The sequence below is a fragment of the Hipposideros armiger genome, unplaced genomic scaffold (assembly GCF_001890085.2).
Source record: "Hipposideros armiger isolate ML-2016 unplaced genomic scaffold, ASM189008v1 scaffold_29, whole genome shotgun sequence".
NCBI classification, from domain to species: Eukaryota; Metazoa; Chordata; class Mammalia; order Chiroptera; family Hipposideridae; genus Hipposideros; species Hipposideros armiger.
In genome coordinates this window covers 4,446,797-4,464,987 of record NW_017731379.1, presented here as the reverse complement: position 1 = coordinate 4,464,987, position 18,191 = coordinate 4,446,797, and the positions used below count along the sequence as shown (strand labels likewise).

Here is an 18,191-nt window from a genome sequence, read left to right as displayed (position 1 = left end):
CATGTGTACTCCGTAGAAAGTCATTTGATTAGATCCATATTCAGCACCTGACCTCAAAGTATGACTGGTCTTCATTTACCATGGGGGCCAGTGTTCCCATTGAGAGGAAAGAAGGAAGAGGTTTGGGGGAGGAAGGATGTATGTGTTGCTCATGTTTGTTTGAATCCAGAAATTTAAAAGAGAACACTTTCCGAGAGAAAGTAGATGGGACGTTAGGCTGATCCAAGCATACAAAGAGCCTCTCATGCACTTGAGTTGGTAACTAAATCTTAATATATACAGTGTTCCTTTTCAGTCAGGCCTTCCCTGTCCCACCAGATATCATTCATTTTTCATAATGTGGGACAAATTACATGGCCGACAAATACAAAAGACTGGGAAATATTGTTGCGCCATGTTAGCATTTCGGATATTTCCATCGTTCTTAAAATACATAGCTTAATACCTAAAAATATTTTGACAGCATAGAGATTTTCATATTCATGAGCAGAAACTCAGAAGAGGCAACATTTAGGCAAGGAGCAGGCCCCACATGACAAAATTTCTGCCGCTTATTTTCTCTCCGTCGCCTCAGGCACAGGCTGCAGTGTCATTCATTCACTTGTAAAAATTGTACTGTGCTCCTTTTCTGCCATTATCACATATCCGTGTACTATTTCTGTTTGTAGATCAGTCCAAACAAGTCGTGGTTGAATCTCTCTACATTATTAGCTGCTATGGGACCGTTGTGGAGCACATGATGGAGCCAAGGCCGCTCAGTTCTGCCCCCAAGATTAGCGATGACACCCCACTGGAAATGATGACCTCACCTCGAGCCAGCTGGACTCTGGTTAGGTAGTACCCCCTTTCATTTTTTTTTTTAAACAGCTTTATTGAGGTGTAAAATATTACAGGTTTACAATTTGATAAGGTTTGACATAGGTATACAGCTGTGGAAACCAACACCATAATTAACATTATAAATGTATCCGTCGCCTCCAAATGTTGTCTCGTGCCTCTTTTGATATCTCTCCTTCCTGCCCTTCTTTATCCCTATCTCATGCACAGAGCCTCCAGGCAACTGCTGGTCTGCTCTCTCTTCCTGATTGACTTATGTTTTCCAGAATTATGTATAAATGGAATCATGGAGTGTGTACTCTTTTTCTGTCTTGCAACTTTCACCCAGCAAAATTACTTTGATTTATCCCCATTGTTGCATGTATTGATAGTTGATTCCTTTTTAAAATGAGACATAATTTACATATAATACAGTTCACCCATTTAAAGTGAAGTTTCACTAGGCTGGGCACCCATCACTACAGTCAGTTTTCATCATCCCCAAAAGAAACGCCACGCCTGTTAGCGGTCAGTCTCCATTTCCCCTCAACCGCTCAGCCCTAGGCAACCACCAGTTTACTTTCTAGCTCTAGATTTGCCTTTCAGGACATTTCATGTAAATGGGATCATATAAAATGTGACCATTTAGCCCTGACTTCTTTCACTTAACATAATGTTTTCAAGCTCCATCCATGTTGTGGCATATATCAGAACTTCATTCCTTTTTATGGCCAAATAATATTCCATTGCATGGCTAGACCATATTTTGTTTATCCATCCATCAGTTGACAGACATGTCTATATTTTAGCTGTCGTGAATTATGCTGCTAAGAACATTCATGTACGAATTTTTGTGTGGTCATATATTTTCGGTTGTCTTTGGTATTTGCCTTTGAGAACACCTCCTTTTGAACTCCTTTCTCCTTGCATCTTTGTGTAACCTTTTCTAGGATTTGGGGGTTTGTTTTGTTTTGTTTTGTTTTTTTAATCACACATTGAGCTTTAATGTTTCCCCTATTTCTAGTCTCATGCTCACTGAAAGTAGAAAGTACATTGAGACAGCCATTAAGGGGAACGGAAACTAATATAGATTAGAAGGTTTTCTTTAAAAGTGATTCCTGAACATACAATGGTTAAACACTGTAGAAAAGTTTGTCAAGAATCAGAGTCCTTCTCAAAAGTACAGAATCATTAGAGTCTTTACAAGCCAGTATAAAGATCGAGAAATAAAAATCTAGATGAAAGCCTGTTCAAATAGTGTACAGTGATCCAGGAGAGACAGAAAAAATTGGCCCTGACACGTATGGAAGGAAACAGACAAAGATAGATATAAAAATGATCCCTCTCCTTCTGACATTTTAAAATATTCTTATATTGATTTTTGAAGGCTCCAGCATTCTTTACTACTATTTTACCTGGATTAATCTGATTAATATCTTATTTATCAAGCTATTTATAAGCAGGCACATCTCATTAAAATCACTGCCCCACCATGGTTGAAATAAGTGTCTTATTTTGGAACTCAGATGCTAATTAGGTTGTAATAAGTCAATCATTCACATTATTGTGTTGTGTTTTTTTTTTCAACCAATTCTACCTGCTTTATTCAATTTTAAAATACACACATTCTGTGATTAGAGACTCCAATCATTGTCCCAAACTCGGTAAAATTAGAACTTAGTTGTCACATTTGGATTCCACACTTTCTCTCTGTCTAATAGTATGAACATCTTGTCTATCCTATTGGAGGGTCTTCTGCTTTAAACTACTATTGGCTCTCTGTACTTTGTATGACTCCCTGCCACCTTTTTACTCTTTTGAAGCAGATGGCCTTGTGTTTCAGGTTTCAGCACTCCAACAAGTTCATTTTAATGATTACAAAGATAGTGTGAGTTTATATCAATGTCTCTAAGTGGTGACAGTGATGGTGATTTACATCCCGTCTATTAAGCTTCAATATTCCTGTTCTTCTGCTGTTTCCTTAGAACTCCTCAGTGGAATGAATTGCAGCCGCCCTTCAATGCAAACCACCCTCTGCTCCTCGCTGCAGATGCTGTGCAGTACTATCAGTTCCTGCTTGCTGGCCGTGAGTAGTTCCTATTGCTTTTTTCCTTCCGTAGAGCAGTTGGAGACTTCTTAAAATGCTGGCTTTTCATGCCACCATGCATCGTCCGTAGGCCATAAACAGCCAGCCCGAGGCAAATGAAACATTCACTACAAGTGTAAACCACAAGCCTTCGTGAACACTAAGGCTGCCTCTGGCTGTTCACAGTCCCTGGCCATGACAGATGTGCCCTCCTACTCCCCGCAGTTATGTAAGTGGATAGGGACTATCTGGTGGGCTGGAAAGTATTTTTTAAAAAGATGATACTGGGATATAATAAACTGTCACAAAACTTGGTGTTTATTTCTGACATGAAAAAAAAATTAAGCTCTGTTCTTCACTGCGAAAACAGCATCAGCAGGATTTCCTCTTTGTGGAATTTTACTTGGCAATAATGAAGTAATGATTGCAACTTCATTGGGCTGTTGTTCGTTTACATTCATAGCTAAGCCCTCACATTTGTAGAGATTGATTCGAGTTCTTTTTTTTTTTTTTTTTTTACTTAAGGAGAAAATGTACATCGAGCTACAAACAAAACAGCCTTGTTCGTAAGGGAGGCATGAAAAGACAGTTTTAATATTTATTATCCAGTTTATGGTCATAGAATTAAAAATTCTTTACAATTATAATTCAATTTTGTAGAATTGACTGGATCCTTAATTTAGCCTGATGTGTCTGAGCAGCGCATATTTTTAAGAAACTTCCTAAAAAATCAACATTGACATGTTTTTAATGGAGTTTCATTGTATTGAACTTATTGTCTTTCTTGGCTTTATTATGCAGCACCAAGTAAAATATTTCTAAAACTAGTTTATGTTTATAATGTGTTATATATTATACTGAAACAGAGAAAATTTATTGACTTTGCTCTAAAGTTATGAAACTCCATAATTGTAACAAATAGTTGGCAGTTTTGCTCTCTTATACAATTGAACTCACTGATTCTTCCAACATGTATTATTGAGTGACGTCTATGTGCTGGGCACTTGTGATTTAAACGTGAATAGTAGGTAGCTTCTGTCCTCAGTGAATTGACTATCTATTTCTGGAAACAGGTGTTTAATGGAAAAGTAAAATAAAACAAAATGGGTGCATCAGTGAAGAATTGGGTTATACAGTAAAACCTTGGATTGCCAGTGACTTGGTTTGTGAGTGTTCCGCAAGATGAGCAAACATTTCGAATACATTTTAATGTGGTAAATGAACAATGTCTTGCAATATGAGTAGTTTGTTTCCAGAACGAATTATGCTTGCAAACCAAGGTATTACTGTATTATACGTTGAACTATGAGAGCAATGACTTAAGTTGCTAAAGTCTTTTAAAGTATGTAAGTGGTTTTGTGGTTCAAGAAGCCGAGTACATAAAAGTTGTTAGGTCCTACGTTATCTGCATATATTTAACTCTATCATATGAATTGGAAAAAAATGACATTTCAATAATGTCTAATTAAAATCATGAAAACATTTTCGCCTACCTCTCATCATGGGTGAAAATAACTAATTGTTAAATTGAGTATACTTGACTCTTTCAGAATTAATAATAGTTTATTTATTACTTCGATAGGTCTAAAGTAGACCAACAGTAGCAAGTACCAGATATGTAACCAAAAGATAAGGGCAAAACACAAATGCAACTTTCTCTATCCCTTTCATTTTTCTGTTCCAGCAAATTAAACTGCTTGACGTTACTTGATTTTAGCAGCTATAAACACCTTTGCCCAGAACTACAAAAATCCCCAGGTGCACGGTTAAAGAACTGCTCCGGTAGGTGGTAGCAAGCTGTCAGATGTTTTCAGGCATTGGAGTGACACCATAAGAACTGCATTTTAGAAGGATCACTCTGGAAGTGTTGTAATAGGTTCAGAGGAGGGGAGGGAAGGGGAGGGGAGGCTCTGTGATCCTGGCCAAGACATGAGAGAGCTTTAAAGAAAACTGTATCACAGAGAAGACAAGACAAACCTGTGAGATGGTGCAGAGTTGGAACAGAAAGGAATTAGAGACAATTTGAAAGAATGTAGTCACTGGTGATTCTATGGTTTCTGATTAAAATATGTATTGGGTTGTTGGAAAAGTCATGATGCATTTTTGCAACGAAAAACTTAGAAAAAAATATGTCATGACTTTTCTGACAACCCAATAATATAACGCATTTCATGTAACAATGGGATAGGATGAAAAGGCCTGGGTTCCCGTTCCAGACCATTTCCCTATAACTTGATAAATATAAAATATCAATAATAATACTTGCTTTTGTAAAGGTATTATGGTCAATGAGGTGATGCTAAAGTCCTTTAAAAACTGGAAAGCAGGAGCGGCTGGTTAGCTCAGTTGGTTAGAGCGCAGTGCTCATGACACCAAGGTTGCCGGTTTGATTTCCACATGGGCCACTGAGATGTGCCCTCCACAACTAGATTGAAACAACTACTTGACTTGGAGCTGATGTGTCCTGGAAAAACACACTATTCCCCAATAAAGCAAAAAAAGTTAAAAACACAAACTGTAAAACAGTATACTCGTATACATGTAAGCATCATTCTGTACCTTTGTTTCTTATCTCAAAAATGCATATTTTTAAGTAACAGACTTCAGGGACTTAATAATGAAATACCTGTTCTGGCTACCTGATTTTGTCCATGTTGTATCTGTTACTCCAGTGATAGGCCATAATTAATGTGCTTTTTCTTGTGAATGTTAGTATAGATATAATCCAATAGGTGAAAAAAATACCTAAGAGACAGGTAATTCTGTAATAATTATTGTATTGCTTCTTTACATTGAGAGTAGAGACAGAATTTGTCTGGATTTTAAAGTCACCTTTCCTTATATAAAGAAAGGCTATTTGATTGAGAATCCTGGACATGCCAGTTTATTACATAATTGAAGCATTTAAATATGCAAAACATGGACATCTGCATCAAAGGAGCAAAAGCCTCAAATACAATTGGTAAATGCAATGCTGGTTTAGAGACAATGCCTTTTCCTGCCCATCTGTTGAGCCCTTTATGCAAGTTAGAACCTCATTAAGACTTTCTTATGACCTTCTTGCGTTCTCTCCAGTTCCCCTTACTGAAGCCATTTGAAAAGATGTGACCTCTTAAAAGCAAAGGTATACCATATCTGATGCCAGGAAGTATTTAATTTACTTAACCATGTTGAAAAATCACCTCTGATTTCCTAACTTGAAGACTATTGATAAATATATTACTAAAAGTGTTTTCAAACACACCCATTTGGAGTAAAACTCTTAACGCAAACTTCACAACTGGTGCAAGCATTTTCTTTGGTTGTATTTGGATCTGCCGATCAAGTGAAGCAGACTTGTGCAAACTCCAGAAATTATAATAATAGTAGACAAAGAGTGATGTAAATGGAAATTGTAAAGAGACTTGGTCTCAGGGAGAAGAGAGTAGGAGAGCAGGATGTTTAGCAAGGAATCCTCACTCCCTTTCCAGCACTGTAATCATAATAAATACACTGTTCGTTGATAAACAGAGTTCTGCATATATGGCCAAAGGGTGACTGGTGGGGCAGGGAAACACTAAGAGCATTTTACCTAATCTTAAAAGTGAAGTAAGTCAAAACTCCAAATTTTGGATTCGTAACTGTAGTCACACTCCCTCCTTGTGTTTAACTGAATGGAATGATACAAAATGGAGGAATTCGGGTGTATCATTGAATCATACTACAATGCTCCTCACAGAGGACTTCTTTGTCATTAGGTTGAGCCATAGAAATTGCCATTTTGAGTATGTAAAAAACGTCAAATAGCAGCAAATTCATAACAGTTTGAGTAGATTGTGAATGTACAGATGGTAATCTAATCTTGCTATATAGCTCAGTAAAGGTAAAAGTCAAGAATCTAATATCAAAAAATGTTTTGCCTTGGTTGTAAGAAATCTTGGGAATAGTTTATAAAAATATTATAGCAGAGGAGATTAGTGATTTTATTTCCTTAAAAAATTTGTATAATATAATTACCTTTTCTAAAATAGGCATTTGATTTCAGTGTATTCCTTTGTCAAAAGCAAAGATAAACATTAGACGAAACTAACAAATATCAACCAGCTTTTAATATGATCGCATTGTAGACAGTAACTTTTTCGTTAGTCTGTTTCAGAGCTTCCCAAATTGTAAATTAAAAACAGGGCTTACTGCATTGACTTGGGGAAGTTTTATTTAGGGGAAAAATAATGTTTCCTCCTTTTCTTTCAGTTAATTGGGCAGCAGCAGTATTTTTCAGTTGCTGACATTAACTAGCTTTGTTTGGTGGAGGTCAGACTTTGAACTTCTTTCTAAAATAATCCATGGGTATGTGAGAAGTTCCTCCCTAAGCTAACTGAGTTTTCTTTGTTAAATAGTAACAAAAGACCATTCAACAGAAGTATAGCTTTGATGCACAACAGAAAGGTGACTGGGATCGGTAGAACCTTCCTGTGTTTTAGTTTTATTGGGAATATAATTGTTTTCCTCTACTTTTAAAGGCATTATAGGGAAGGTGGGGAGAGTCTTTGACACCAGATGGGAAGGTACGAAGAACATGAAAATGGTAAAACTGTATAAAATATGCTTCAAACAAATATGTTTCAATTGGATTTCAAATTTTGTATGTGTGTGTGTGTGTGTGTGTGTGTGTGTGTGTGTGTGTGTGTGTGTATGAAAGTTATGTGCTTTGGTTTCAGTGAGTATTTCTTGAGGTTCCCTTTCAGTAGTAGCTCCCCACCAACATGGAATCACAGGGTTCAGATTTACCATCTTACCTCAAACAACAACAAAGAACAGAATATAGAAAACAACTGTTTTCAAGTCACTGGACATCAGGGGATAAAGCACAGTGATCCTTGAGAGATGGAAAATAGCGAGGCGAACCCTATGATTGCCTCAGTTTATTGCCTTGGAAGATTTTTCTAGACTGTGTTGCAGTGATGGGGAATCCAAGTGGAATACAGAGTAGACAGCACTCAGAGTCCAGCAAGACCAAGGAAGAGCACCTATCGGCAAACTATCACGAAGTATTATTGTAAAAAAGTTTTACCGAAACACATCCACATCCTTTCATTTATATATTATCTTTAAAATAATAACCACAGAGTTGAATAATATATTATAGCACAGAAGCTATATGACCCACAAAGCCCGAAATATTTACTGTTTTTTAAACCCTAACCTAGAATGAGCTGGACAGGTTATCAGGGAGAACAGATCAGCACAGAATGAGAACTCAGATCTGCAGGGTCCTCCTCCACTGTTCAACATAATACTGATGTGTGTGGCAAACTACCCCAAGTCAAGGAAACAACCATCAGAGGATCTTAGAGGGTGCAATGCCTAGAGCTCTCACAGGGTTGGGAATAATGACACTAAAACTGTTATTCTAACCATATTTCATATGCTCAGAAAGTTAGCATTGTGGGAAATACTAAAAAGACTCAAATCAAAGTTCTAGATATGAAAACCTAGATGTGAAAGCTGCACTGGATAAGAGTGAGGATAAATTAAAAATTGGAGAAGAAAATATTAGTGAAATGGAAGATAAGACCAAGAGAATTTATCCAAAATGAAACTCACAAAAAGAATTAAGAACAGTTTTTCTGAGCTGTGGGATAACATACTTGAAATCAGAGGCCCTGAATCAGGATGGGTGGTAGAACAGAAGAAATAGCCAAAAAAATTCCAGGTCTGGCCGAGTGGCGCATTGGTTAAGAGTTGGCTTGGGACGCCAGCTCTGAGCATCAGGGCCCCGGTTCAAATCCTACCTTAGGGCCAGTGACGCTGCGCCCTCTACAGCTAAGATGATGAACAATAGCTCGACCTGGAGCCGGGCTGCCATGAGTCGCCTGGGACGGCGTAGGCTGTAGTGGAGCTGCAGTGGGCTCCTATAAACTACCGTGAGCGGCCGGCAGCCGGTGTGAGCTGCCATGAGCCGCCCTGAGTGGCTGTCCAGTGGCCGGCGAGCAACTGCCTCACCCAGGAAGAGCGCAATGATAATACCAACATGGGCCAGTGAAGTGACTTCCTCCACAACTAGACTGAAGAACAAAAGAACAGCAACTTGTCTGTTCCCCTTCCCTGATTCCCCAATGCTGTTCCCCTCCCCCAATTCCCCCAATAAGATCTTTAACAACAACAACAACAAAACTTCCAGATCTGATATAAACTATAAACCCACAGATTCAAGAAGATCTGTAAACCCCAAGCACAAGAAACACGAAAAAAACCATACCAAAATACATCTTATGAAATTTCTCATAAGCATTTAGAAGGAGAAAAATCTTAAAAGCAGCCAGAGGAAAAAAAGATATTAACATACTGAGGGACAATGATGAGAATGACAGTAGATTTCTTTTAAATGCTGAAAGGAAACACTTGCTGACTTAGAATTCTATACCCTCAAAAAAAAATACCTTTCAAAAATGAGGGTGAAAATAAAATTTTTTTTAGATATACAAAAGATTAAAACATTTATCAGCAACAGACATGCTGTTCATGAATTGTTAAAAGAAATCCTTTAAACAGAGGGAAAATGACACTAGATGGAAAAGAATGAAGAACACTGAAAATGTTTAGAACATATATATTTTTTTTGGTAATTATTCAAGTCTCTTTATAAATTACTGTGAATATAAAAATGGTATCAATGTATTGTGGTCTTTAAAATATGTGCGTGTGGGTATGTATTTTGACTTTATTTTTTATTTATTTATTTATTTATTTATTTTTTAGCTGAGCCATCCTGCTACCTGTTGGCAGCTCAGCGGCTGCCCAGCTCGCGCTGGACTCGAACCGCTGTTGCTCAGAGCTCAAACTCTTGAACGAGCTCTTAACCAACTGAGCCACTCGGCCGGCCCCTGTATTTTGACTTTAAAACACACATCTATATCTGGACGTGTGTCTCTCACACACACACGCACACACACACTGATAAGAACAGTAGCATATAAAGGCCAGGAGTGCGAGCAATGGAACTGTAGTATTGTAAGGTTTTTATAGTACATGAGAGTGGTATAATATCACTTGAAGGTAAACTGTGATGTTAAAGATGCATATATGCAATCAAAAGCAATCTACACCAAGAAAGGAAATAAAATGAAAACAAATAAGGAAGATGATGTAATCCTAAGCACGTCAATGTCTAAACATCCTAATAAAAATTCAGAGATTGTCAGATTGGATAAAAATATAAGCTCCAAGTATATTGCTGCTTAGGAGAAACCCACTTTATCCCCCGATTTGCTACATGAATATCAGACTGAGCAGAACACTCCACCCACCCAACAACGGTAGAAAATACATTCTTTCCAAGTGCACGGGGAACATTGACCAATATAGACCATCTTCTGGGTCATAAAATAAGCCTCAATAAATTTAAAAGCTTTCAAATCAAACAAAGTGTATTCCCTAACCACAATGAAATTAAATAAGACATGAATAACAGATCTCTGGAAAGTCCACAAATATTTAGAAACTAAACAACATACTTCTAAATAATACGTGGTTCACAGAAGAAATCAAAGGAGAAATTAGAAATTATTTCGAACAGAATGAAAATGAAAAGGACACATTTATGTCTTAGAACACTCTTCAGCAAAAAAAAGTAGATGGAAGTATGCGATGTGCAACAAGTTGGATGAATCCCATGGACATTATGCCCAGTGAAAAAAGCCAACCTCAACTTTTGCATACCAAAAATCCTAAAAGCTCCAAGAGAAAAAAAAAGATGATATTTATATAACATTCTCAAAATGATGAATTTATAGAAATTACCATCAATCGGGTCTTCAAGACACAATAGGAGGAAAGTAGTTGAATGTGACTGTAAAGGGTGAGGTAGATATTTCTGCTGAGGGTACAGTTCTGTATCTTGATTGTAGTAGAGGTTATACAAATGAACACGTGTGATAAAACTGAATAGAACTATACACAAACATACACATACACACACACACAAAATGAGTAAAGCTGTTGAAACTGGAATAAGGTCTGTGATTGTATTAATGGTAATTTCTGGGTTTGAAACTAGGTAAAGTGTATCCACAAGACTTCTCTGGGCCATTTTGCAACTTCTTATGAATCTATAATCATTTCAAAATAAAACTTTTAATGAAAAACAGAAAAATTTGTGGGATGGCCCTAAATCAGTACTCAAGGGGAAATTTACAGGATTACTGTATTTCCCCATGTATAAGGCGCTCCCATGTATAAGATGCACCTTAATTTTGGGGCCTGAAATTTGAAAAAAAATGTATTACATAAAGTTACTGAAAACTCCCAACCATTGTCTTGTCCTCATCTGTGTCTGATGATGAATCACTGTCTTCATATATTGCCTTGTCCTCAGTTCCATCTATGGCATTTGAACTCTACAACCACTGTATAAGACGCACCCAGTTTTTAGACCCCAAATTTTTCTAAAAAAGGTGCGACTTATACATGGGGAAATACGGTAAATGCCAATGTTGTAAAACAGAAAGTTCTGAAATCAGTGCCCTCAGCTTCCACATTCAGAAACTAGAAAAAGTTGAACACATTAAAGCACAAGAAAGGAAGTAATAAAGATCAGAGTTGAAATTAGTGAAATAGAAAATAGAAAAACAATAGAAAAATAGAAATAATATAGAAAAATGGAAAAAAATTAATAAAACCAGAGTTGTGTTGTGGTTTTCTTTTGCCTGGGGTTTCTGAGATTCCTGGAACTGTGGATTGATAATTTTCATCAAATTTGAAACATTTTATGCAATTATATCTACAAATATTTTTTCTGTCCTTTTCTCTTCTTTTGTGATAGCAATTATACGGATGTTGACCACTTGATATTTTCAAGCTCACTGATTCTTTGTTAAATTTTTAAAATTCATTTTCCCTCTCTATGGTTTTTTATAGTTTGTATTTTATATATTTAAATATATCAAATCTTATATTCTGCTCTGTCTAATCTGCTATTATTATTAATTATATTGAACATTTTCCCATTTCAGATGTCATATTTTTTACCTCTAGAAGTTCCATTTGAGCCTTTTTTCTATCTTTCATTTCTTTCATCATCCATGTATAGTTTGAGCATATGGAACATTTATTTATTTTATAATAGCTGTTTTAGAGTCCCTGTGTGCTAATTCTTTTCACCCTGATATTTCTTGGGGGTTTTTCCTATTGATCGGTTATTCTCCTTGGGATGGGTTGTGTTTTCCTGCTTCTTTACGTGCCTAGTGATTTTTGAAAAGATGCTGGGCATTTTCAATTTTGTGCTTTTGAATGGTGGATTGTTTTGTTTTCCTAGGATGCACTCAAGTTAATGGGAATAAATTTGATTCTTTCTATGCTTATTTAAAGCTTTGTTATGGAGGGTTCATAATGGACTTTTGCTGTGGGTTAATTTAGTTATTTTAGGAAATAATATAAATCTTGTGTTTCTTATGTGGCCATTAGTGGAAGTGTGTGACCATAATTATATTTTAAACTTCAAATACTTAAATCCTATGTATTATCTTGATCTTACATTATACCAGTTGTGCTGACTTTACTTTTGACTCATTACCCTAAGATAAATATAAATAAGAAAACGTGTGAGTATCTGTAATATATTGTGATAAGTGCTCTATTAATAACATTAATTTGTATAGGAATTCAAAAAAGGAAGAAGTTAATTGTTAGTGGGGATGGAGAGAAGTAGCTGAATTTCAGAGAAATTGAGGAGGTTGTATCTATAATGTTTGAGACTACATGAGAAAAGTGAGGACAAAGGAAAGGATGGCTTGTTTGGGTTATGCCATTCACTAAGACATTAAGAGAAATATTGGGTTGTCGGAAAAGTCATGATGTATTTTTTCTATGTTTTTTGCTGCAAAAATGCATCATGACTTTTCTGACAACCCAATATGTTGCCTGGAGTAGGAGAGAGAATTGCTGATGACAGTGTTGCATCTGTTTTGGTGCATGTAGTATATATGTATATGTATATATATATATGTATATGTGTATGTATATGTGTATGTATATGTGTATGTATATATCCTGGTAATAATGTTCAGTTAGGCTGTTAGAAAAAAACCCAGAACTTCCATATGTGTGTTTACAGATCTGAGCACCCTTCTGAAAATTTTTTTTGGCGTAGTATATAATTGATAATTGATGTAAGCTTTCTATGAAATAATTTTATCCCAGAGAGAATGTAAAGAGAAGAAGTTCTATTATGATACTCTAAATAGCATGACATGTAAGAAGACAGTATTAATAATCCTAAACGCTCCGGCTGGGACCTTGCTTTGAATATTAGTATTGCTTTGACAAAAATCTAAGTTTTTATTATACTCATAAGAGCTAAGTCAGTTCAGTATTTTTTTTAATAACTGGGTTGTCTATTAATATATCTGCTTTTTAAAATATGTCATTGCATTGCTAATAATCTCTTGGGCTTAACTAGCACTTTTTTTTTATTGTTAGTTTCAGGTGTACAGAACAGTGCAGTAGTTATCCTTTTCACCCTTCACACAGAAGCAACCCCTCTCCCCCATCTACTGCCCTCCCATCCCTGATATCATACTTATCTATTACAATTCCATTGACTCCATTCCCACACTCTACTCCACGTCCCATGACTATATGTATATATAATTATAGTTGACATACAATGTTATTCAACATCAGCTTCAGAAATACTGCACTGTATTTCACTAGCACTTTTATTTTAGTCTTTATAATGAAGCAGAGTGTACCTGAAGCTGGTATTGAGATTTGTCTCACATGTAGAAGTAGGAAAATCACAAATCAACAGTAGAGAGTTAAGGTTGACTCCAGAGATCTTGATTCCCAAGGAATTTCTGTATTGCTGGCCTTCCAGCTACAACCATGAGAATAGAAACAGCAAATATTTTCCCATGTAATATAAAGTCAAACTTTTGGGTTTAGAATGGAGTCATTTTAGAATATTTTACTATCCTACTTTATTGGTTTTACAACACAATGGTGATATATTTTGAACACATTGATACAAAAAAGGAAACACTTTTTTCTTTGGTCTTCTCTACCATGGTCATTGTCAGTGCCCTGGAAAAGCAATTAAATATGCAGCAATCTTCTAAGCTGCTCTCTTTTGAGTGTCACATTAGACTTAACCTAACATCCTGGATTGCATCGCTGTTGTGGTATGTACCAAGTATGATGGAGGTACTCAACAATATTTCCTTGCATTGTCCATAATAAATATTTGCCCAAGAGTGGGTAGGGTGGAAGGGGAAGAAAGAAATGTTTTTCTCTTGTAGAGGAAACTTGTAATGTAGGACTTATTTAAAGAGTATTTATAGTCCATTGTTGGCCATTGGGTGTGTCATACTGCTCTATCCAGGTCTAAATATCTGAGGTAGTTAAGAAACCACTTTAGAGGGAATTATATTTGATGGTTTCTCTTATTTGTATTTAATTTTATCAAGTGACATATGTCCTTCCAAACAGAAATGATTTTAGTGAAATGAATGGTGTTTCTCTTCAAGAGACTAAAAGCTTGTGACATATTGACCCTGAATTCAGCCATATATGTGTTCTATAACTTATGGACCATTATGAAATTAAATAGATTTTCTTCTTCAATGAAAATATGTCAGATAGTTAAATGAAAATACCATCAGCAATCTACAAGCCTTATAAATGATGGATTGAAAAATTTGGATTAGATTACCATTTTGTTCCTTTCTTCTTTCCCTTGTGTTTATGGAATGTGTGCTTATTGATACATAGATCTTCACACCTATGGAATAGTTCATTGGGCTTTTCGGTCATTGCTGATTTATTATTGAGATGTTTCAACATTAGAGGTCCTTTCTCTTACAACATAATGGCCTATACTGCATTCTGAAGTAAATCTTGACATTTCTGTTATTTTCTTTAGTATTTACTAAAGTATTATTTACTAGCTTTTTGTGGTTTTTTTGTGTTTTTTTTTAAACAAATAGTTTTCATGACAAACCACCTACCTTCCTGGCATAATTTTTCTTAAAATTAAAATAAAATAAAAAGAAAGTTGTTATAATGGTCTATTTTGTACTTTTAAATGTCTTTATTTTACAAAATTGTAAGTGATATTAGTAGCTTAATGTTTCTTTAGGTTGTCTTATGAGCTGCTTTTTTCCAGGTGCAATTGAGAGTATACATTCTTTTCCATCAATGGTATTAATATTTATTGGCATTGGATGGGCAGATTTGACTGGGATAGGACATTGACTCTGATAGATTATAGAAAAATAAAGCCTCTAGTCTATGAGTACCTCTGCTTCTGATGTAATTTACCACACCCCACCTAAGTTTGAGTTTCTTATTTTATATAAAGGTACTGACATCCCTGAATGTACATTTTGTCAGTTAGGTAGTGGGGATATGGGATGGAGGGTATGTGGATATCTGTTCGCCCTTTTCACAAAAAACAAAACAAAAACAAAGCCAAAGACAGAATGGCATGTGTCTGCTTACCTGAGATAATGTACTCGGTTGATATTGGCAGGAGCTTGTGGTTTGATGTGCCATCACTTCCATCAGTAAGGTTAATTGCTAACAAATGACTAAATGGGAATTTAGGGGGAATGCTACAGCTGTCTGCTATGTTAGTGGTAACAGGAGTTCTGGCGCCATTTCAGGGTCGCTATTTGTATCTGTCTATCAGAGTTAGAATACAGTTGTTTCTGTCAGTTTCAGCCTTGTCTATAGAATTTCTGTCAATTGTTTGACTCCATTAAGTGTGCGGAGGAAATAAAAGCCTGAATGACCAATCCACCAGGGGCTATGGATAGACCCTTTCTTTGTCCGTAATCAGAGCACTGCATTAGGTCTCATTATCCATTTATAATAAGTGACCTTTACCCCCTAGGTCATTGGAAAATATTCAGTGTGCTTTCCTGACACATAAGGCACCTTCTCAGCAGACACATGAAACAATGGGACTTCTGGTTGTCTGGAGGACGAATACACATCACAGGTTTTTAAATACACAGCCTTGTGCCAAATCACGCTGGCAATTTTTTTTTCTTTGTTCTTGAATGGTTCATAAACAGGCTAAGGGAAGCCTAATGTCTGGAAGATGAATGCAGCGTTCCTGTTTCTCTCCTTTCATTTTCTTCTAATTAAAAAAATTTTTTTGCCATGTTTTTCAGTTTTGTTTCCTAGAAAGGACTTGCCTTCATCTCTGCTTTTGCATTTCCTGAAAGAGAGATACAGAAAGATGTGGATATAGTGGATGGAGAGCCATCAGCTTTGGAAAATGTTTGCCACATATGTCCAGGTGGCTCTGGAAGTTATCTGTGACATGTTAGAAACCTGTCTTCTAGTCCTCTGCTCTGCCCAAACTGGTAGTGATTAAATCTCCCACTGAAAATTTTGGGAAAAGATCTGACCCTTCCTTCGTTACTGTAGTCCAGAGCTCTTCTGTGATACAAATTTGAACCACCTATCAGAAAGCTCGTCACGTCACGTGGCTCTGTCTGCAGCTCCCAGGGTGTAGTCAGGGGAAAAGATGGACATAGCATAGTGAGTAGTGGATGAAATATATTTCCAAAGTAAGAAAACTGCCATGTCCAGAGCTCCACACTGTGTGAAATGAAGGTGAGCCTTCTAAGGGTCCTGACTAGCAGTAGTTAACTGTGCCTGTGAGAAATTACTGACAGGAGTCAGTCATTTGTATGCAGTGTGTTGGGATATGAAAAGTCAAAGATAGCCACTTCAATTCAGATGAAGAAACTTTGAGCATAGGAGGAAATGTTTATGAAAGTACCATTTAAAATTAATATGCATACATTTCATTAGTAAAGCCCTGTTCCTCTCTTAAGCTTACTTATTTTGCAATTAGTGTCACATGCACTGGCTTGTTCATGTTATTAAAAGTATGTGAGACATACAGGGATTCAGAAAAACACAGTTTGTTATACTGAATGAGCAGCCACACTGTCCAGTAGAACCCAGGTGTCTTTATTCCAGAAAAGTATTTTTCCTATTAAGTGATGTACTATGGCATGCTCTCAGATATTGGGACATGGGTGTCATCTCCAAAGAATGGCCATTGAGTCCCAGCACTGATATTTCTCTCCAAACCAGTTATAGAAAACCATGTAGTTGTCAGAAGTCTCTCCATGATAAAAATTAATATATTAACTGGATTATAGCACCATTTGACAAATTGCTCACTAAACACATCAAAATTGATTGGACGTTCTGTATTTGAATTGACAAATGGCTGCATTAGGAGAAGGAAGGAAATCCATTAATTATAGCCACTCTCTACCATAGGAAATATAATCATATAAATATGGATTTTGTTGAAGGAAAAATATCTGCTTTATGGTCATGTTGCTTATATGTGTACCTACACCTCTTAGCCATTAATGAAGAGTTGCTCTTAGCCACAGTCCTTTAAATAATAAAAAATAATAATTTCTGCAGTGTTATGTGGTTCAGGCTCTCCTGAGTGCACAATAGTAATTAGCTATTATTTCACAAAAGTAGAAAATACCAGGGAAATTCTGTAGTTCCGCTTTTCTGCTCAATTCTCAATTGAACCTCTACTTGTCTATACTCCACTTGCATTCTCATATTCTTTTTTTTTTTTTAAGATTTTATTGGGGAATTGGGGGAGGGGAACAGCGTTGGGTAATCGGAGAAGGGGAACAGACAAGTCACTGTCCTTTTGTTCTTCAGTCTAGTTGTGCAGGACGTCGCTTCACTGGCCCATGTTGGTATTATCATTGTGCTCTTCCCGGGTGAAGCAGTTGCTCGCCGGCCATTGGATGGCTGCTCATAGCAGCTCACAGCAGCTTACAAAAGTGCATGCCTGTTTCCGTAGTGTAGTGGTTATCACGTTCGCCTGACAAAAGTGCATGCCAGGGCCGGCCGAGTGGTGCGTTGGTTAAGAGCTGGCTTGGGACGCCAGAGGGCCCCGGTTCGGATCCCACATATGAGGGCCAGTGACACTGCCCTCCACAACTAAGATGCTGAACAACAGCTCAACCTGGAGCTGGGCCGCTGTGAGTCTCTGGTGATAGCATAGGCTGCAGCCCCTGCTGCAGTGGGTTGCCATGGGCTACAGTGTGTAGCCAGCAGCCAGCATGAGCGGCCAGCAGCCTCTGTGAGCGGCCGTCCAGAAGCCGGCGAATGATCTGCCTTGCCTGGGAAGAGCGCAATGATGGTGCCAACTTGGGCCAGTGAAAGCAGCGTCCTCCACAACTAGATTGAAGAACAAAAAAAGGACAGCAACTTGTCTGTTCCCCTGCCCCCAATTCCCTAGTGCTGTTCCCATCCC

General features: G+C 37.0%; 1 protein-coding gene across 12 annotated transcripts in view; it reads left to right on the top strand.

Moving 5' to 3' along the window:
- Nucleotides 1-18,191, top strand: part of BCAS3 (BCAS3 microtubule associated cell migration factor) — a 574,404-nt gene that overhangs the window by 278,419 nt on the left and 277,794 nt on the right. For all 12 annotated transcript variants that reach the window (XM_019636670.1, XM_019636667.1, XM_019636663.1 and 9 more), the window contains 2 exons: nucleotides 669-834; nucleotides 2,802-2,902. In XM_019636670.1, the coding sequence (XP_019492215.1) occupies nucleotides 669-834; nucleotides 2,802-2,902 (267 nt within the window). The remainder of the gene's footprint in view (nucleotides 1-668; nucleotides 835-2,801; nucleotides 2,903-18,191) is intronic.